The following is a 15,850-nucleotide window of genomic DNA, read 5'->3' on the forward strand; positions in this document are numbered from 1 at the left end:
ACGAAAGGGTGTATTTACAATGTGGCAAGATGTTTATTTTGTTTGATTTTGTGATTTTTGGTTTGTTTACATTAGGTATGCCAAAATACTAGTAGCAAGGTGATTAATGTACACTTAACCATCCCCTCACTGAAAAAAGTCAGCAGGATATCTGACACACTATCTCTGTGCACATGTTGTCATTCATCCAGAGGAACCTTTGTTCTGAGACACACAATCTTCACCGCCATGTCACATGGGCAAGGAGTTCAATGATTATTCTCCACAGTCTATGCAGTTGTCTCCTGTATGTCCACAATGTATCGAGCCTATCAGCCCACTTTGCCAACTGCCAACCTCTACCTCCAGGAGAAATGGGACAGAAGCAGATATGCAGAACACAGGAGAAAGGTAATGAGCCAGGCATGGTGAGAATGGGGTGTTATAGCTGCCACCTGTTGTATTGTGTCATCATAAGAACAATACACTGTAACCATGATTCAGGCATTGCCAGGTAGTACTTGCATCAACTGGGTGTGGTGCTGCCACTCATAAATACTACAATAAGTATACCACTGATAACCATTCTCATCACTGTCAGGCACTGCACTTGTTAGATCTGGTTTACATTTTTTGTCGCCAATACTTTGACTTTATTTTCAAGGCACCAATGACCATCGTATTGTCTTATCAAAGTCCGACTTAATTCATGTAAGAACGACATTGCACAGCACTCATCCAATCAACACTTGGCTTTTATTTACAGAGCTGCATCAAGCCAGAGTCTTTGCTAAAATAGCAAACCCGAGGGGGCTGTATTTCAAGTATTTTTTTTATATCTTTGGTAATCTGGAAAAATGTGAAAAAGAAAAAAAAAAGTTCAAGGGGGGGATTCAATCAGCCATGGGGTTTACCCCCACGTATTAAGACCCATAGGGGTCAATCTTATTCCGTGTGAAGTGCCGTTGCAACGGCGTTAAAACGCCGGCAACAGACTAGCAATCGCACCCTTTGCAGCCCGACTTGACCCTGAATGTGCCGCAAGAAAGATTTTGTGGATCCGGGCTGCCGTAAAGTGTGGCCACTGTTGCGATTACTCACACTGGTGAGATCATTGCATGGAATAGGATTGACCCCATAGATGGACTTTTCCTCACAGTTTCAAGAGCTTCTGCATTTTAACGCATTCGGAAACTCATTGATTCAAATAGCTTTTCCCCACGTAGTGCGATCAATTAGCTGCTGGGTACATCCTATGGCTAATTGGATTCCCCCCTAAAATATCAATGTAACTTTAATTTCAAAACATATTATTTTTTCTCTTCGGAAGGTTTCAGGACAATCTTTTGCATTCATTTTTTATGTGTTTTATTATTTTTATTTTACCTCTTTTTGCAGGCCCCCAAATTAAATTTGTCAATATTTTTCACTTTGCTTTCTTTTTGCTTTAGAGAATATGATTTAATAAATATCTGATACCATTTATGTTCCATGTTTGTAGACTATCCCCATTTGACTCTTCATTTAATACTCACACTTTTACATTATGTGTATCACATGGCTCACATGCTAATTAAAGTGCAATTGTCACCTATAAAACATCTAAACAAGTAACCTATAACTAAGCATGCTACGCTACAGTTTGTTACAGCTCATAGAGAGGTGAATTAGGGTTTATTGGGGCCCTTACCCTTAAAATTGTCAAAACTATATACTGGTAGTTTTTAAAAAGTGTAATGTGCACCTTCCTTTTAAGTTACCCCCCTCCTGATCTTAGCAACTGCTCTGTTAAATTGTTGTCCCACATTTTAGTTGCTGCTAGCAGTTTGATTGCCCGTAACTGGAAAAAACCTCTTCCACCAACCCTCTCTGCCCTAAAATCACAAATCCAGCATATAGTGGAAATGGAAAATATTACCTACTATCTTCATGATAGAGACCATATGTTTTCTCAGGTGTGGGCACCGTGGCTCTCATACGATAGCACTTCACCACATCTGCTTCCCACGCTCACTACACATATGTGATCCATGCGCGTTGGCTGAGTCTGCTCCCCCCAATCCGACTCCTCTTTGACAAACCTCCCTAATTAACCGGATACTTTTCTCTGCTGTTCTCCAATTGGCACGTTTTTCTTCCTTATAATACTTCTTGTCTAACATCTGGTGTTCTTTATGGTATTTTCCTTCCCTTGGTAGTCCTGTCCCCGTCCCCCCCCCCCCTACACCCTCCCAACCCTCATATGCTTATTGCTATTTATTTCATTAAAAAAAGGGCTCATTTGTAAAGTTTATTATACTTGTGTTTTCTTTCCATGTTTATTTTTTCTGTGAGCTTTCTAAATAAAGAATTTAAAAAAAAAGTGTAATGTGCTCATAGTCCCAGCACCACAAGTGTGTTGAATACACTGTAGCGACCCAAGTTTGGGCAACTGACTTTTGGAAGCCCCTACCAATAAAATTGTCAAAATGATATGCTGGCAATGTTATTAAAAGTATAATGTGCTAATACTCCCACCACCACCACAACTGTGTTAAACATACTGTAGTGACCTCATTTCACACAGAAAGCCTAATTCACATTATACCACAGTCCCCCCATGCTTGAGATGTAGCTATGTGTGGGAGCCCTGGGCATCCGCCCCAGTATTCTAGTTAATAATCTGACACTGATGCTATATACACTTTCAAGATGCTATTTATTTCTGTCTTAAGCAGTGTGAACAGCCTATTTATTGGCAGAGGGTGCAGTATAAAAGATCAACAATAAATAGGTCGACAGCAGATGGTCAACAAGGACAAAAGGTTGACTGACAAATGGTTGAAAAAGTCGACAGGGACAAATTGTCAAAAAAAACATTTTTGTAATTTAACCCTAACCATCCCCCTAGGGCCTAACCCTCCCTATGGTGCCTTACCATAACCTTCCGCCTAGTGCCTAACCCTAACTCTCTGCCAAGTGTCTAACCTTAAACTTAAAAATTTAGAAAAAACATGCGTAGACAAATTGTCTCTGTTGACCTTTTGTACCTGACTACCTTTTGTCCCTGTTGACCTATTCATTGTCGAACCTCTATCCGTTTACGATTGGCAGGAGCATGATCTCTACTCATGAGAAACGACCTTCTTTCAGTTGATTGACTAAAGCTGGCCACACACTAGACCAACTTACATCCAACCAGCCAACTTGTTGATTGGTTGGAATAAAAATCTGGCAAGGAATGGGAGTAAATGATGATCCTAAATGCCAGAAAACAGATGAAAATGGTCGTCAGATAAATTTGTTAAATGTTTGATCTAAACAATTTGTTCAAACAACAGTTTTTGTCCATTTTCCGGCGTTTGGGAGCAAATTGCTGATTGTCATTTGCTTTCATACATTACCAGATTTTCATTCCAACCAATCAACTAGTTGGCTGGTTGGATATAAGTTGGTCTAGTGTGTGGCAAGCTTTAGAATGATCACATGAGCAGTACTGTACTGTATATGGTTTTCAGCTATAGTACCATACACATGATTATAACAAACATTCTGTATAACAAGTGTCTCCATTTAGTGGCATCTGTTATTTAGCAGTGAAGGGGTACAGCTAATAGGAAGGGATTGTAGGGACTGGTCACACTACCATTATTTTCTCATCTTTTCTTTGCCTTTTATTAATGTATGAAAATAATCTGCATGCGCCAGTGTGATACTGCAGTTTTGTTTTACTGTTGTAACCTGTTCTTATGAATGTGAACAGATGAAAAACCAACACAAAACATATCAAGAAAAATGGCAAGAAAAACGGGGAAAAAAAAAAACAGAACAATATGGAGAGATGACAAAACCAATGCTGCGTACACACGGTACGATAAGCTGTCAGATTTTAATGATAACGATCCTATTATCGTTAAAATCTGACAGCTTCTGGCCCCTGCAAACGACCAGACGATGGTCGATGCGAGGCCACGTATGGTTGTTATCGACCAACTACCGTCGTCTGTGCAAGCAGGCAGACCTGGCCAATATCGACCAGGTTGGCCTCGTTATAGTCATTAAGAGGTTACTGCATGTGTGTATGCAGCATATACCGTGTGTACACACCATAAGGCATAGAGCAAAACCTGCTGCATTATGTTTTTTTACAGGTAGAGAGAGCTGTTCCTGCAGTAAACTGCAAAGGATTTCAAACACCTACACATCTCCTTGTGAATATGAAAAAGACACAGGTATGATGATGTTAGTGGACAAGAGATCAGATGTATAAGATCTAATACCCTAAATAGCAAATGTAACATTATTATTGGGGTGGTATTAAGTAAAAAAATAAAAAGTAGTGTACTGTATATTCTCTCTCTCTGACTTCCCCTCCTTTAAATACATTTTCAGCTAATAATTCATAGTGTCCTCAACAAAAAAAGCTGAATAAGTATTTGAAAATTTGGTTATGAACAATCAATGTCTTCAAAGTCAGCAGGAGGGAACGTATAAACCTGCTGATCATTAATTATCATAAAGCAGTGCCGTAACAGGGCTTTATGCCGCCCGGATCATCCCTTGGATGCTCTGGGCAGATCTGCAGTAGCACTAGTGGCTGCAGGATACCATTGCAGGGACTCTGAAAGCCATATGCTGGTGCCATGGGGCACCTCACCACTTGAACACCATTAGTTAAGGCCCTGCCATAAAGATATTCAGTACCAAAGTAACACAAAAGAGTGCAGGAAACTTTTTTTTTTTTTGTAGTTAAAGCATAACTCTAATTAGGCAGGTGGATTAGGTGTCCTAACATAAAATACATGTGAAATTTAAGTTCTTGGGGAGGGGCTTCAACACCCCCAAATAAGCAGGGACCTTTCAAATCACCAGATTCTCTAAGAAGCAATAAGTAAAATTCTCTGTTAGAGGTCACCGAATTCAATTGAAAACTCTATTTTTAGTTCAGGAATAGTGGCTATCACACATAGTAGTATGCAGAATGTACTAGCAGTCACTAGCGCAAAAGGTAATGCCCAGAATATGCCAGCAATGCCAAAAACATTTGAAGTGCTGGCAGTGACTAATAGCGCTTGCAGTGTTCAGTATGGAGTTCCCTATATGCTGGTTAGACAAACCCAATCCAAGTTTTGGTTAATAGAACAAGTTATTCTACTACCCAAAACTTTGATTGGGTTTGTCTAAGCGCTATTAGTCACTGCCAACTATTATTCATAATAAAAATGAGGTATGTTATTCTGAATAACTGGATACTGAATAACATACCTCATTTTTATTATGAATAATAGTGACATTAATCCAGTTATTGCAGTGGTGTGGGTAAGAAAGGAATATAGGTGCTCCCTCACCATCTTCTCGTACAGCACACCTCTCTCCTTCCTGTAATATGCTGATAATCCATTTTGTGCTGCTGCAGGGGTTAAAATGAAAACTGCACAGAGCATGGTGCAGCATTGGCACTCCTTGCAAGAGACTGTGTGCAAGTGCTGAGAGTGCCCTATAGCCTCCCAGTCTCAGTGAGAGTAGCATTCAAACAGGTCAGTCTGCCAATCAAAATAATTAAGCGTCACTGATTCGCTGATAGGCTTTCCCTCAACTACTCTGGAGAATATTCTTACTTGCGTGTTTGTAAAACCACATTTTTGGACTGTTTTATATTTGTAAACTGTGCAAGTTCATAGAAGCATAACCGTACCACAAACTGCCTGATTTGAAAGCGCTGCTCCTGAAACTGCGCTCATTCGACATTCAGACTGTCACTACCAGAATGTCGACATGCTCATTATGTTAACATGTCAGCATAGCATTTAGTCATTATTTTAGCCTAAATCTAAACCTAAATCTACCACTAAAATGTACTGTTGACATTATGAGTATCGATTTTCAGAACTTGCCGACATTCTAGTGTAGACATTTTCCCTGTCGTCATTCTGACTGGATTCCCCTATGATTATTACAAATGTAAACAATAGAAATCATGCAATGTAACAAGCTGTGGTTTGCAAACCACTAGAAAAAATAAATATTTATGACTCCTGTTATAAAATAATAAATTTATATTGGCTTAATTTTAAAATAATTAATATTATCTGATAAATAATGATAGACCATGAATATATGGGACAGGATAACTTCTTACCCATAACCTCTCCAGCAATAATTTACATATTTAAGCAAATTATGTTTCTTCCAATGCAGACCTAATATAAAGAAAATTTTTGCTTCCAGGCATCAGAACCTGGTTGAAAGGTAAAAGAGGAACTTTATTCTCTAGAAAGAAATAGTAGGGCAATAAGAATTCACATGCAACTCAGCTTTACCTGGAACATCCCCTCACCCTGCTCATCTCCTCACAGCCCCTTCTGTAACCCCCGCCATTAGCACATTAAAACCAAAGCTAAACTTAAGGCTTCATAAGTTACATTACCAGTGTGTAGATAATAGGTGAAATTGTTATATGCAATGCAACTTTTCTTACATGAAGTCACAAACTACAGGTGAGATGAACATGCTGCTTGGCTTTAGGTCTTTTTATTTATTTTAAAGAAATGAACAAGGTAAAATATGTTTGATGTTTTAAACACTTCCTGCGAACCCAGATGGATAGAGATCAACGATCACTTATGGAGAAACAGAACCGTATTCATTCAACCAAGCTGAGCTCAATACGTCAATCTCATGGACGAGTGGATAATTGGAACTACTACCCTCAGCGGAGGTAAAGACGTTAATAGGTGTAAACCTTTACCAGTGCCGTTTAAAGCAAGGATCATGTGTGTGTATCACAGCTACATGTAGAAGCCATTGTGCTTTTATACTGTGAATACAAATTAATATTAACCCCTTTATTGCTATAGGGCAGGGGTTCCCAACCACGGTCCTCAAGGCACATTAACAGTCCAGGTTTTAAGGATAGCCATAGTTGAGCACAGGTGACTTAATTAGTACCTTAGTTTTTTTTATTTAACCATCCGTGCTTAAGCATGGATATCACTAAAGCCAGGACTGTTAGTGTACCTTGAGGACCGAGGTTGGGAATCGCTGCTATAGGGCCTCATTCAGAAACCCTCAGGTTTACGTACAACTCCGATGGTGGGGCGCATACGCCGGATGCGTTCTGCGTATGTGCAGAATGGTATTGCATTGTTGCATGCAGTGCCCCCTGAGCTACAGCCTGATCTGGTGGCAGTGCCGGCCCCCATTTCAGAAAACTGAGAAATATCACCCCATTTTTTGGGATTGCCTAGACCAGAGTCACATCCTGGGCTCGGCTACGGAATTGCGAGGCCAATCTCAGTAACCTCACGGTTACTCAGATGTCCAATGGTCTTGCAGATAATCCGATGCTGTGTCTTATGACTCAGCACTTGGATCTGCAACTCTGGGCCTGGTTCAGCAAGGAACACACAGGAGAGAACGCACGCACTTAGCCAATGTTTTTGCTCTGCGCATGCGCGAACTTGCCAGTGTGATTAGATTATGGTAAGCAGACTACACGCGGTGTGTACGCAGACCCTTCTGAAAATGATTGACAGGTAGTGCCGTTTGTAGGTTGTGAAGGGGGGTGGTCACGCAAACGCAGTCGTTATAACGCCGTTATAGGGGAATGCATAATTAAGGCAGTGCGGCGGCATACGCAGCCATACAGTAAGCTGTACGGAGGAAGTGGCCAAATTCCTGCGGCAGGTCAGGTCAACCACTATTATGCTAATGGGAGCGATGGTTCTCAATGTTACCGATGTTTACGCTATCTTGTGTACTGATCAGGCTGAGAGTAAAGGGAGATGGGCGGCTTAATATGGGGCTGGGCGTCTGCGTCTTGTGTAACGGTCTCCGTGCATATGCATTGATTAGCATGTTCTCGCAGCAGACGGGTGCATGTGTCTGCATCCATGTATTCCTTGCTGAATCAGGCCCTCTGTCAGGAGGCCTATTCTCAGACACCTGCTGCATTATCTTCACATCGCTGCTCCGTCCAAAGATGCAGCAGCGTTGTGAGCTGCGCCCATCTCTGATTCAGGCTCACAGTAAATATTGCATGCATTGCATTATAAATACTGAGCTTACTGTGCTATTTTTCACCAGTCAGCCTCAGTGTGAAAGCATTTTACTTAAGTATTTAGCATTAGCAATTGCTATTTTAGTGATTAATTACTGTAAAGAATAAAAGCTAGGGTTAATTACCTTATACCCATTCCCAATCAGCCCGGCTCTGATGGACTCCTTTCTGTACCTCCTCTCCACCTCCAGTTACTTCACCCAGAAGTGAGTCTCACCTTTAAGCCAGGGTACACACTATACAATATATATCATATGGGTCATGCAGTGTGTACGCCCGATCCGTCGTTCATGACATCATCCCATCTGCTGTTTATCACAGCAGATGGAATGATGCAATGAATGGCCTGGTGCAGTAACGTCTGATTGCCCTGTCATACACCAGATCATGCAGTGTGTACAGTGCGTGTGATGTATTGTTACATTGGATTGCACATTGTGTCACATCGTATAGCGTGTACCCAGCTTTATCCTGCATACACACTAGACAATTTTTATGAACGATATGGATAACGATATTGTTCATATCGTTCAGTGTGTATGCAGTGAACGACCAACGATGCACGCTTCCGCGGGTCGTTAACGATGTCTTTTCTCATTTGTGCATGCAGACCAATCTGACGATATCGTCAAGAATCGCCTGTTCAGAGATGTGGCAGAATGACTTCACTGAAAGATATCTTTAAAGATATCTCTCAGTGTGTACACCCCAATATCGTTTGTCCTGCACTACATGAAGTTCAAGGGAAACCTTTCACCACTATTGTTCATACAGCACATTGTCTAGTGTATGAGCCTTTACTGTCACTCCTGCCCCCCTCTAACTGTCATTTATTTGCCTGTTTTTTTTTTTCTCTGAGCTCCTGCAATGCATTGTGGGGAGTGTAGTTTCTGATATCTTGGCTCCCAGTGGCCAAATCCGGCACCAATGAAAGTAAAACTTCACAAAATGCGGGGTATCGCACCTGCCTTTACCATCATGTCCGAGCCACATACAGTCCACACTAAACATAGTTACATAATGTAGGTCGTATGCACATAGCAGCATATTCCTAGTGCAGCAGGTGAATATATGTATAACTGCACATAACTTTATGGGTCCTCACCTATACTTGGCCAGGCCTTCCAACGGCTCAGCCTCTGACTGTTGACTGGGGTGGCCCATCTGGCAAACATGCCTAGTGGCCAGTCCAACCCTGTTTGAAAGCCTAAGGATATATACTGGACCATCATAATGTATATCTGGAATATTTGGTTCCTGGGTTTATTTCTCTCTTTATCCTGATCTCCGCATTAGTAGTTCAGAGTTACAAGTAGAAAACTGAAACAATACACTGGTACATTGTCAGATAGGCTTATCAAGTACAAGATGGTAAATGTCGTGTGTGTAGCTGAATCCAAATTTCTCACTTCTCATGGCAGTAAGGCTTGAGCTTCCTCCCACTTCCACAACCATAACCATGTTTGAAGTAGTCTTATGTATGATATACCTAGCAATAGCTTACACAGATGCTGAAAAGGCTGTGAAAGCTCAGGATTTGTATTGTACAGTAGGAAGGAACAAGCCCCCATTAATTTGCAGCCCATCTCACCACGATAGATACTCTCACTCACAGTGGAGATGTACTAAGCCTTGGAGAGAGATAAAGTGGATGCGGATAAAGGGCCCGATTCAGACCCGCTCACTAGATGCGTTCGCACGCTGGCAAAGTATGCATATCCCACGATTGCACGGCAAGGCATTAGAACATCCACTATGTCTTGGCGTGCAATCGCGGTGTGTATATAGACGCCCACCAGCCTGTCTTAAGATGCCTACTTTCCCTTAGTGATGCACTTCATCTCCAGTAAGTGTATGCAACAATCTGTAACATCGAGTAACATTGGAAGTGTATGCAGCACTTGTGGTTGACCATACTCTACCACAAGCACTGCGAGTGCTTCAGTGTGTTATTCAGCCATGTGATGTGTATTATGACGCTGCATCTTAATTATGCACGCCTTTGAAACGGCGTTCAGATGCACAGACACGCCTGCGTTTGCACCACCACACCCCCGTTTTCATCGACCAACACCTGTCACCACTCACAAATGGCTCGTCCTGTCACTCATTCTAGCGAGGCGTCTATGTACAAGGGAAGAGCGCATGGACTGGTTCGCACACTGCGTTTTATACGCATGCGCAGATTGCAAATATCTGCAGGCTACGTGCGAACACAGCCTAGCGAGCGAGCCTGAAGTACCAACCAATCAGCTCATAACTGTCATTTTACAGGCTGTGTTTAAAAATGACAGAAGCTTATTGATTGGTACTTTATACGCGTCCACTTTATCCCTCTCCAAGGATTAGTACATCTACACCAGTGAATGCTATCTGATACTAGTATGGTTTATGTATAGTCCTGTATAAGTGTAACATCACAGTGCGCCTCTTACTGTTAGTTATTAATGGCCCCTAATATGTAGATTAGTCATGGTCACATACTAATGCAAGATTGATAGATGCAACCATTCGTTGTAACTAGGAACCATGAAAAACAATAATGGGGGAGATGTATCAAACCCTCTAACAAGAACAAGTGACTAGTGGAGGTGTTGCCTATAGCAACCAATCGACTTCGAGCTAATATTGTATAGAATGTATTAGATAAATGATAGCTAGCAGGTGATTGCGATTGCAGAGCCGTAACAAGACTTTTTGGTGCCCTATGCCCCTTCATTTTGTAAATAGGGACATAATATAGTACACCCGAAAAAGGGCCATGGCCTGATGGGGAAGGGCTAGGGAAGAGATAGGGGAGGCCAGGAGATGCTGGGGATAGAAGAAGAGGAAGCTACAAGTGAAAGTGATAATAAACAGGAAAATTGACAGGCCCAAACATTGCCCCCTTCCCTGTGGTGCCCTGTGCCAGGGCACTGGTCGCACTACCCTAGTTACGGCCCTGGTTGATTGGTTGGTATAGGCAACACCTCCACTTGTCCTCTGTAGAAGGTGTGACACATCTCCGCCATCATGTCTGTAACTAAACAATGAAGGCATTCCGGCTGGCCTTATCATGAGAGTACTGATTTATACTGTTCGCAACAACAATTCTTCCTTTTTACTTTTTCCTGTTTCAGTGTTAACTTGTCTCCTTCATATCTGTTCCTAATTAGCCTCAATATAGGACAGCGGCACCAACACCTCAGCAGGATAGTTGAGGAAAACGGTAAAATACTGGAAAGGATCCTCAAAAGGGAATCTGAGTATGGAAGATGGAAGTCAGAGTATGAAAGGATGGAACGGATTAGATCAAACATATCCCGCTATCCACAGGATTCTGAAGCTGCTTGGGTAAGAGGCAGTTGCATTGTGCATTGCTAAGGCTTCATGGGTGTCATAGACAAGCATTGGAGGGGTCCTCACAGTTGCCACTAATCCCACTTGTGAGCCATACTATAATATAAATAAATACTGTATGTTGCACTCCACACATTGAAACACACTATTTTGTCTTATAGACGTTTGCCATACCAGTTGGTGGCTTGATACGTACTGCTGCTCATTTTGGGGTCTCTTTACTAAGCCTTGGATGGAGATGAAATGAACGGAGATAAAATACCAGCCAATCAGCTCCTAACTGCCATGTCACAGGCTGTGTCTGAAAAATAATAGGAGATAGTTGGTTGGTACTTTATCTCCGTTCACTTTATTTCCATCCAAGGCTTAGTAAATAGACCCCATGTCATTGTTTTTCCCCCCTATCTGGATAAGTAATTACATGCAGCATCAGTTTACACATAAAAGGACTTGTGTAGATTTGGATGTATTTGCACCCAAAACATAGAGGTAATATACATCCAAGGCCCACTGGCACCTGAAATACCACATTAAATAACAAATGAACATTTCTCTCATTCACCAATTATTCACATAATTCCTCATTATTATCCCTTTCTTCAACTTATAAATGCATAGGGAAGAAGCCACATTGATGACTCTAACTTGTTCCTTGCAAAGCCCCAAAATGACAGACAGACCTGGAGGCATCTCAGCAACTAACCAATACAGAATGGATTGGTCGGGGCATGACAAAGCCAATCTTATTGGTTAGTAGTGTCATGGTTCCATGTGGGATGATCTATTCTAGACACTTAATTGATACATTGTTGCAATAATGAAGGTTATTGCGATTAGACCCCATGTGGGTTGGAAGTGGGCAACATATTTACTTAAGGCTCGATTTTCCCTAGGGGGTTCAGCCCCATGCTGACCAGGCTGCAGATCTCTTCTTCCCACTATGTAAGCCTGTTTCAGAGACATGATAGTCATGCATAATTTATTCATATTACTGACCGGGCAGAGTAAAAGAAAATACAGGTGTAACTGAGTCCTACGCTTCAAGTTACACTGTTGTTTTGTTATCATTGTGTAGTGGAGGCTGACATCAGCATACATTGTAATTGTTATAGTTTATTTAATAAGCACCCCCATATTCAACATCACTAAATAATAGGGAAACAAACCAAATATAAAATTATAATAGAACATACATTAAAATCTGAGATATGTACAATGGTCCAGGCATGTGTAACCACATAGAAGTGTATGCTGTGTCATGTGTGGATCGGCCGCTATGTGGCTGTGTTAAAACTTTTAGAAACTCATATATAATGTTTCCTGCCACAGTAACTGAATGGTGACATGTACATTTGTTTATGTTACAAAATGATTTTTCATAATGGATTTTTTACATTATGACACTTGAAGGTTTGGAAAAAGTATGAGAGATAGAGCTTTCCAAACTACGGATGCAGCATAGGAAAACATTTGCCTATAATTCCTGAATTAAAAAAATTAAGAAAACGCATTTTATGAGCAAGTTAATATTTAAGATGCCCGACCTCCCGATCCATTGAAGTACGTACATACTGAGCTACAAATACAGGGTACACACTGATCAAATAATCGCAGCGTTAATCTGATTTGCTGAGTGATCGGCATAGTGTGTACCTAGCATAATAGCATGCATCTCTGAGTAAACCATCCAAACGAGGCGACCAAACTCAACACTGTAACACTGTTCAAATCTAAACCACGGGTGTAATAATGTATATAGGGCCTGATTCAGGTTTGCGTATATCTCCGTTGGCGGGTGGACTACGGAAGCACAGAACTCATTCTGCGCATGTGCAGAACGGGTCCTGTGACATTACTCACAGTGCCCCCTAAGCCACAGGCTGATTGATAGACTGCACCCATTTGGGGGCGAGGAGAGGGCAGCGCTGGACGGTAGCGTATCGTCCCCATTTTTTGGTAGTGCCGAGGCCTTGGTATCGCATATAAGCTGGCCAGTCTAATTAGCCTTAAGCTTACTCAGATGGTCGCAATACTGATCCGATCCTGCATCTTCAGACGCAGGCATCGGATCTGATGCTGGCTGGAGGCATTTTTTCCATCAGACGCCAACTGCAGCATTAGCATATATGCACATAGCAGGTACGTCCAAAGGCGCAGCTGCTGTGTGCAAAGTGTTCATCTCTGAATTAGGCCCATGGTGTAGATCAGTGGTGTCAAACTCAGGCCATCCAAACTATGGCAGGGCATGCTAGGATATGTAGTCACACAGCAGCTGGATGGCCACGAGTTTGACACCTCTGGTGTAGATTGATCACTGTGGGGGTTTTTTACCATATTTTACCAGGGGTGAGAAAATGTAGGGATATTTAGCCACCTACATGCATTTATTACTCCAAAATAAAATCTTTGCCTTTATAGCAACACTTGAAATTCAGTTGTGACACATGGCACATTTTCTGTAAATGGCTATATATGGTCTGTGTAATAATAACAATAATAATCCCCCCTCACCCTTTGTTTATTTGTTTGTTTGTTTGTTTGTTAGTAAGACTGAAATGTGATACTGGATCTAGACCAATAATGCATGTTTTGCCACATAGAAACGAAAAACCTGACTATTTATAGTACAGACATTCCTCACTTAACGACCTACCTGTTTAGCGACCATTCGGACTTACGACCGGCGCTCCAACCAACTCACTGTGGCTTGCACTCATAAAAAAAAATAAATTCAACTCTGTCCGAGAGGGGGCCGTGGCTGTGGCACGGGACACACAGGAGACATTGCCCCCCATGAGGGAAAGGATGGACGGGATACGGCACGCTCTCAGAAGAGGTGGGGCACACACAGGCACATGTCACCCTCAGCATGGGTCCTGCTGCTTCCCGGCCACTATATGTCCTCGCTTGTCGACCGATTCGTCGTAGGAACGGAACTCGTTCGTTCAGTGAGGAATGTCTGTAGTTTATTTGAACATCACAGTTGGGCTACGATTTTGTATGTGCCTTTCTTTGTTTTTCTTCCCTCTTTCATCTGTATTTCTGTTGTTTTCTTCTTGCTTCTATGAATAAAAACATATTTATAGAAAAATAATTACCATGCAATGTAGCAGTAACTATTTGAGAGTCTGTGTTATTTATGTCATTACAGGCAGGCCAGCAGACAGTAACGGACATCAGAAGAAATGTGAACGTCTATGATCTGGTGGAGGGGAGCAAGGCAAATGGCTCCCAAAGCAGCAGTGAGTAGACACAGACAGGCTCATCTACCAAAATGTAAAATGCTGCACAAAAGCACATTTCATTATAAACAAATGGTTGTCTGCCACATGTATGCATAAACGTGTGTCTGACTTCTGGGTGTTCCCTTTGCGAGGGAAATGTAATGATAAGCTGTTTGTAGTGATTTTTGCAGTGGGATTTAAATATTTTTAAAGGCTAAAGCAACCTGGTTTTGCAGCTTTAAATTCTGAGGCAAATATCCCATAAAAATCAGTTAATCAGTGAATCTTATTGAAATAGCATCACACAAAACATATTGCCAATTGTTATAGCCCACGAACTGCAGAAGCTGGCGTGATTCCGGCAAGATTTAAAGCGGCAATTAGTTTAAAGGCAAGACCAACCTGGAATTGTCTTTAAACTAATAGCCACTTTAAATATAATGACCATCTCAACATAATCATGCTCCTTCAAATCATGTGCTATTACCGTACTTGCCTACTCTCCATGAAGTGCGGTAGAATCCAGATTTTTTTTGGGTAGTTTTCCTAGTGAAGTGGGTAGGTTGGGGAAGTAATACTGGGAATCACTGGTCTGTAGTGAGAGGGGTGGGCTAAAATGACACAAAGCCGTACACACCTGAGCTTTGCGGCATTATGCATGACTTAATGAGCCCAGCGCAACCCCCAAAGTGGTAAGGTGCATCTCCTCTCCAGGCTTCTCCCAGAGAGAAGGAAAATAAAAAGTAGGCAAGTATGGCTATTTTGGCCCATAGTCTTGTCTTAGCATGCATCATTACAAGACTTACAAATGCCTAAGGGGGCAGCCAGAAATTGAGTAAGTATGTTAGTATGTATTGTACTGTGTTTGAGTGCCTTATGCTGGGTGCACACTATGCAATATGTCGTTCAATCAGCCGACGTCATTCACAGACATATATCGCATTGCCATACAGCACAGCCGATACCGATTTATCTTGCAGATACAGTATATCAGTACATCTGACTGTCTGTATGGCCAACCCGCTGATCAACCCATATGCTGGCCCTGGAACCGCCAACAGTGACGTCTCAATCGGTTTCTGTGGCCAGACATGTTGGGTGGCGTATTGGTAAGTGTGTATGCACAATATCATCTCTACCGGTTTCTGTGGCCAGACATGTTGGGTGGCATATTGGTAAGTGTACGGGATGTAGTCAGGATGCCAGTGGACGGGAAGCCATCCGCCAATATCCCGACGCTGGAATCCCGAACAAGACCGAGATCCCGACG

At 41.9% G+C, this 15,850-nt stretch overlaps 1 protein-coding gene across 1 annotated transcript in view; it reads left to right on the top strand.

The window, feature by feature from the left end:
* Window positions 1-297: 297 nt before the first annotated feature.
* Window positions 298-15,850, top strand: part of LOC148540405 (uncharacterized) — a 29,075-nt gene continuing 13,522 nt past the window's right edge. Inside the window, exons 1-5 of the mRNA XM_088443693.1 lie at window positions 298-390; window positions 4,110-4,190; window positions 6,558-6,676; window positions 11,173-11,350; window positions 14,508-14,598. Of these exons, the coding sequence (XP_088299819.1) occupies window positions 298-390; window positions 4,110-4,190; window positions 6,558-6,676; window positions 11,173-11,350; window positions 14,508-14,598 (562 nt within the window). The remainder of the gene's footprint in view (window positions 391-4,109; window positions 4,191-6,557; window positions 6,677-11,172; window positions 11,351-14,507; window positions 14,599-15,850) is intronic.

This window comes from Taudactylus pleione, unplaced genomic scaffold, assembly GCF_031769625.1.
Source record: "Taudactylus pleione unplaced genomic scaffold, aTauple2 ptg000019l, whole genome shotgun sequence".
Classification (NCBI taxonomy): domain Eukaryota; kingdom Metazoa; phylum Chordata; class Amphibia; order Anura; family Myobatrachidae; genus Taudactylus; species Taudactylus pleione.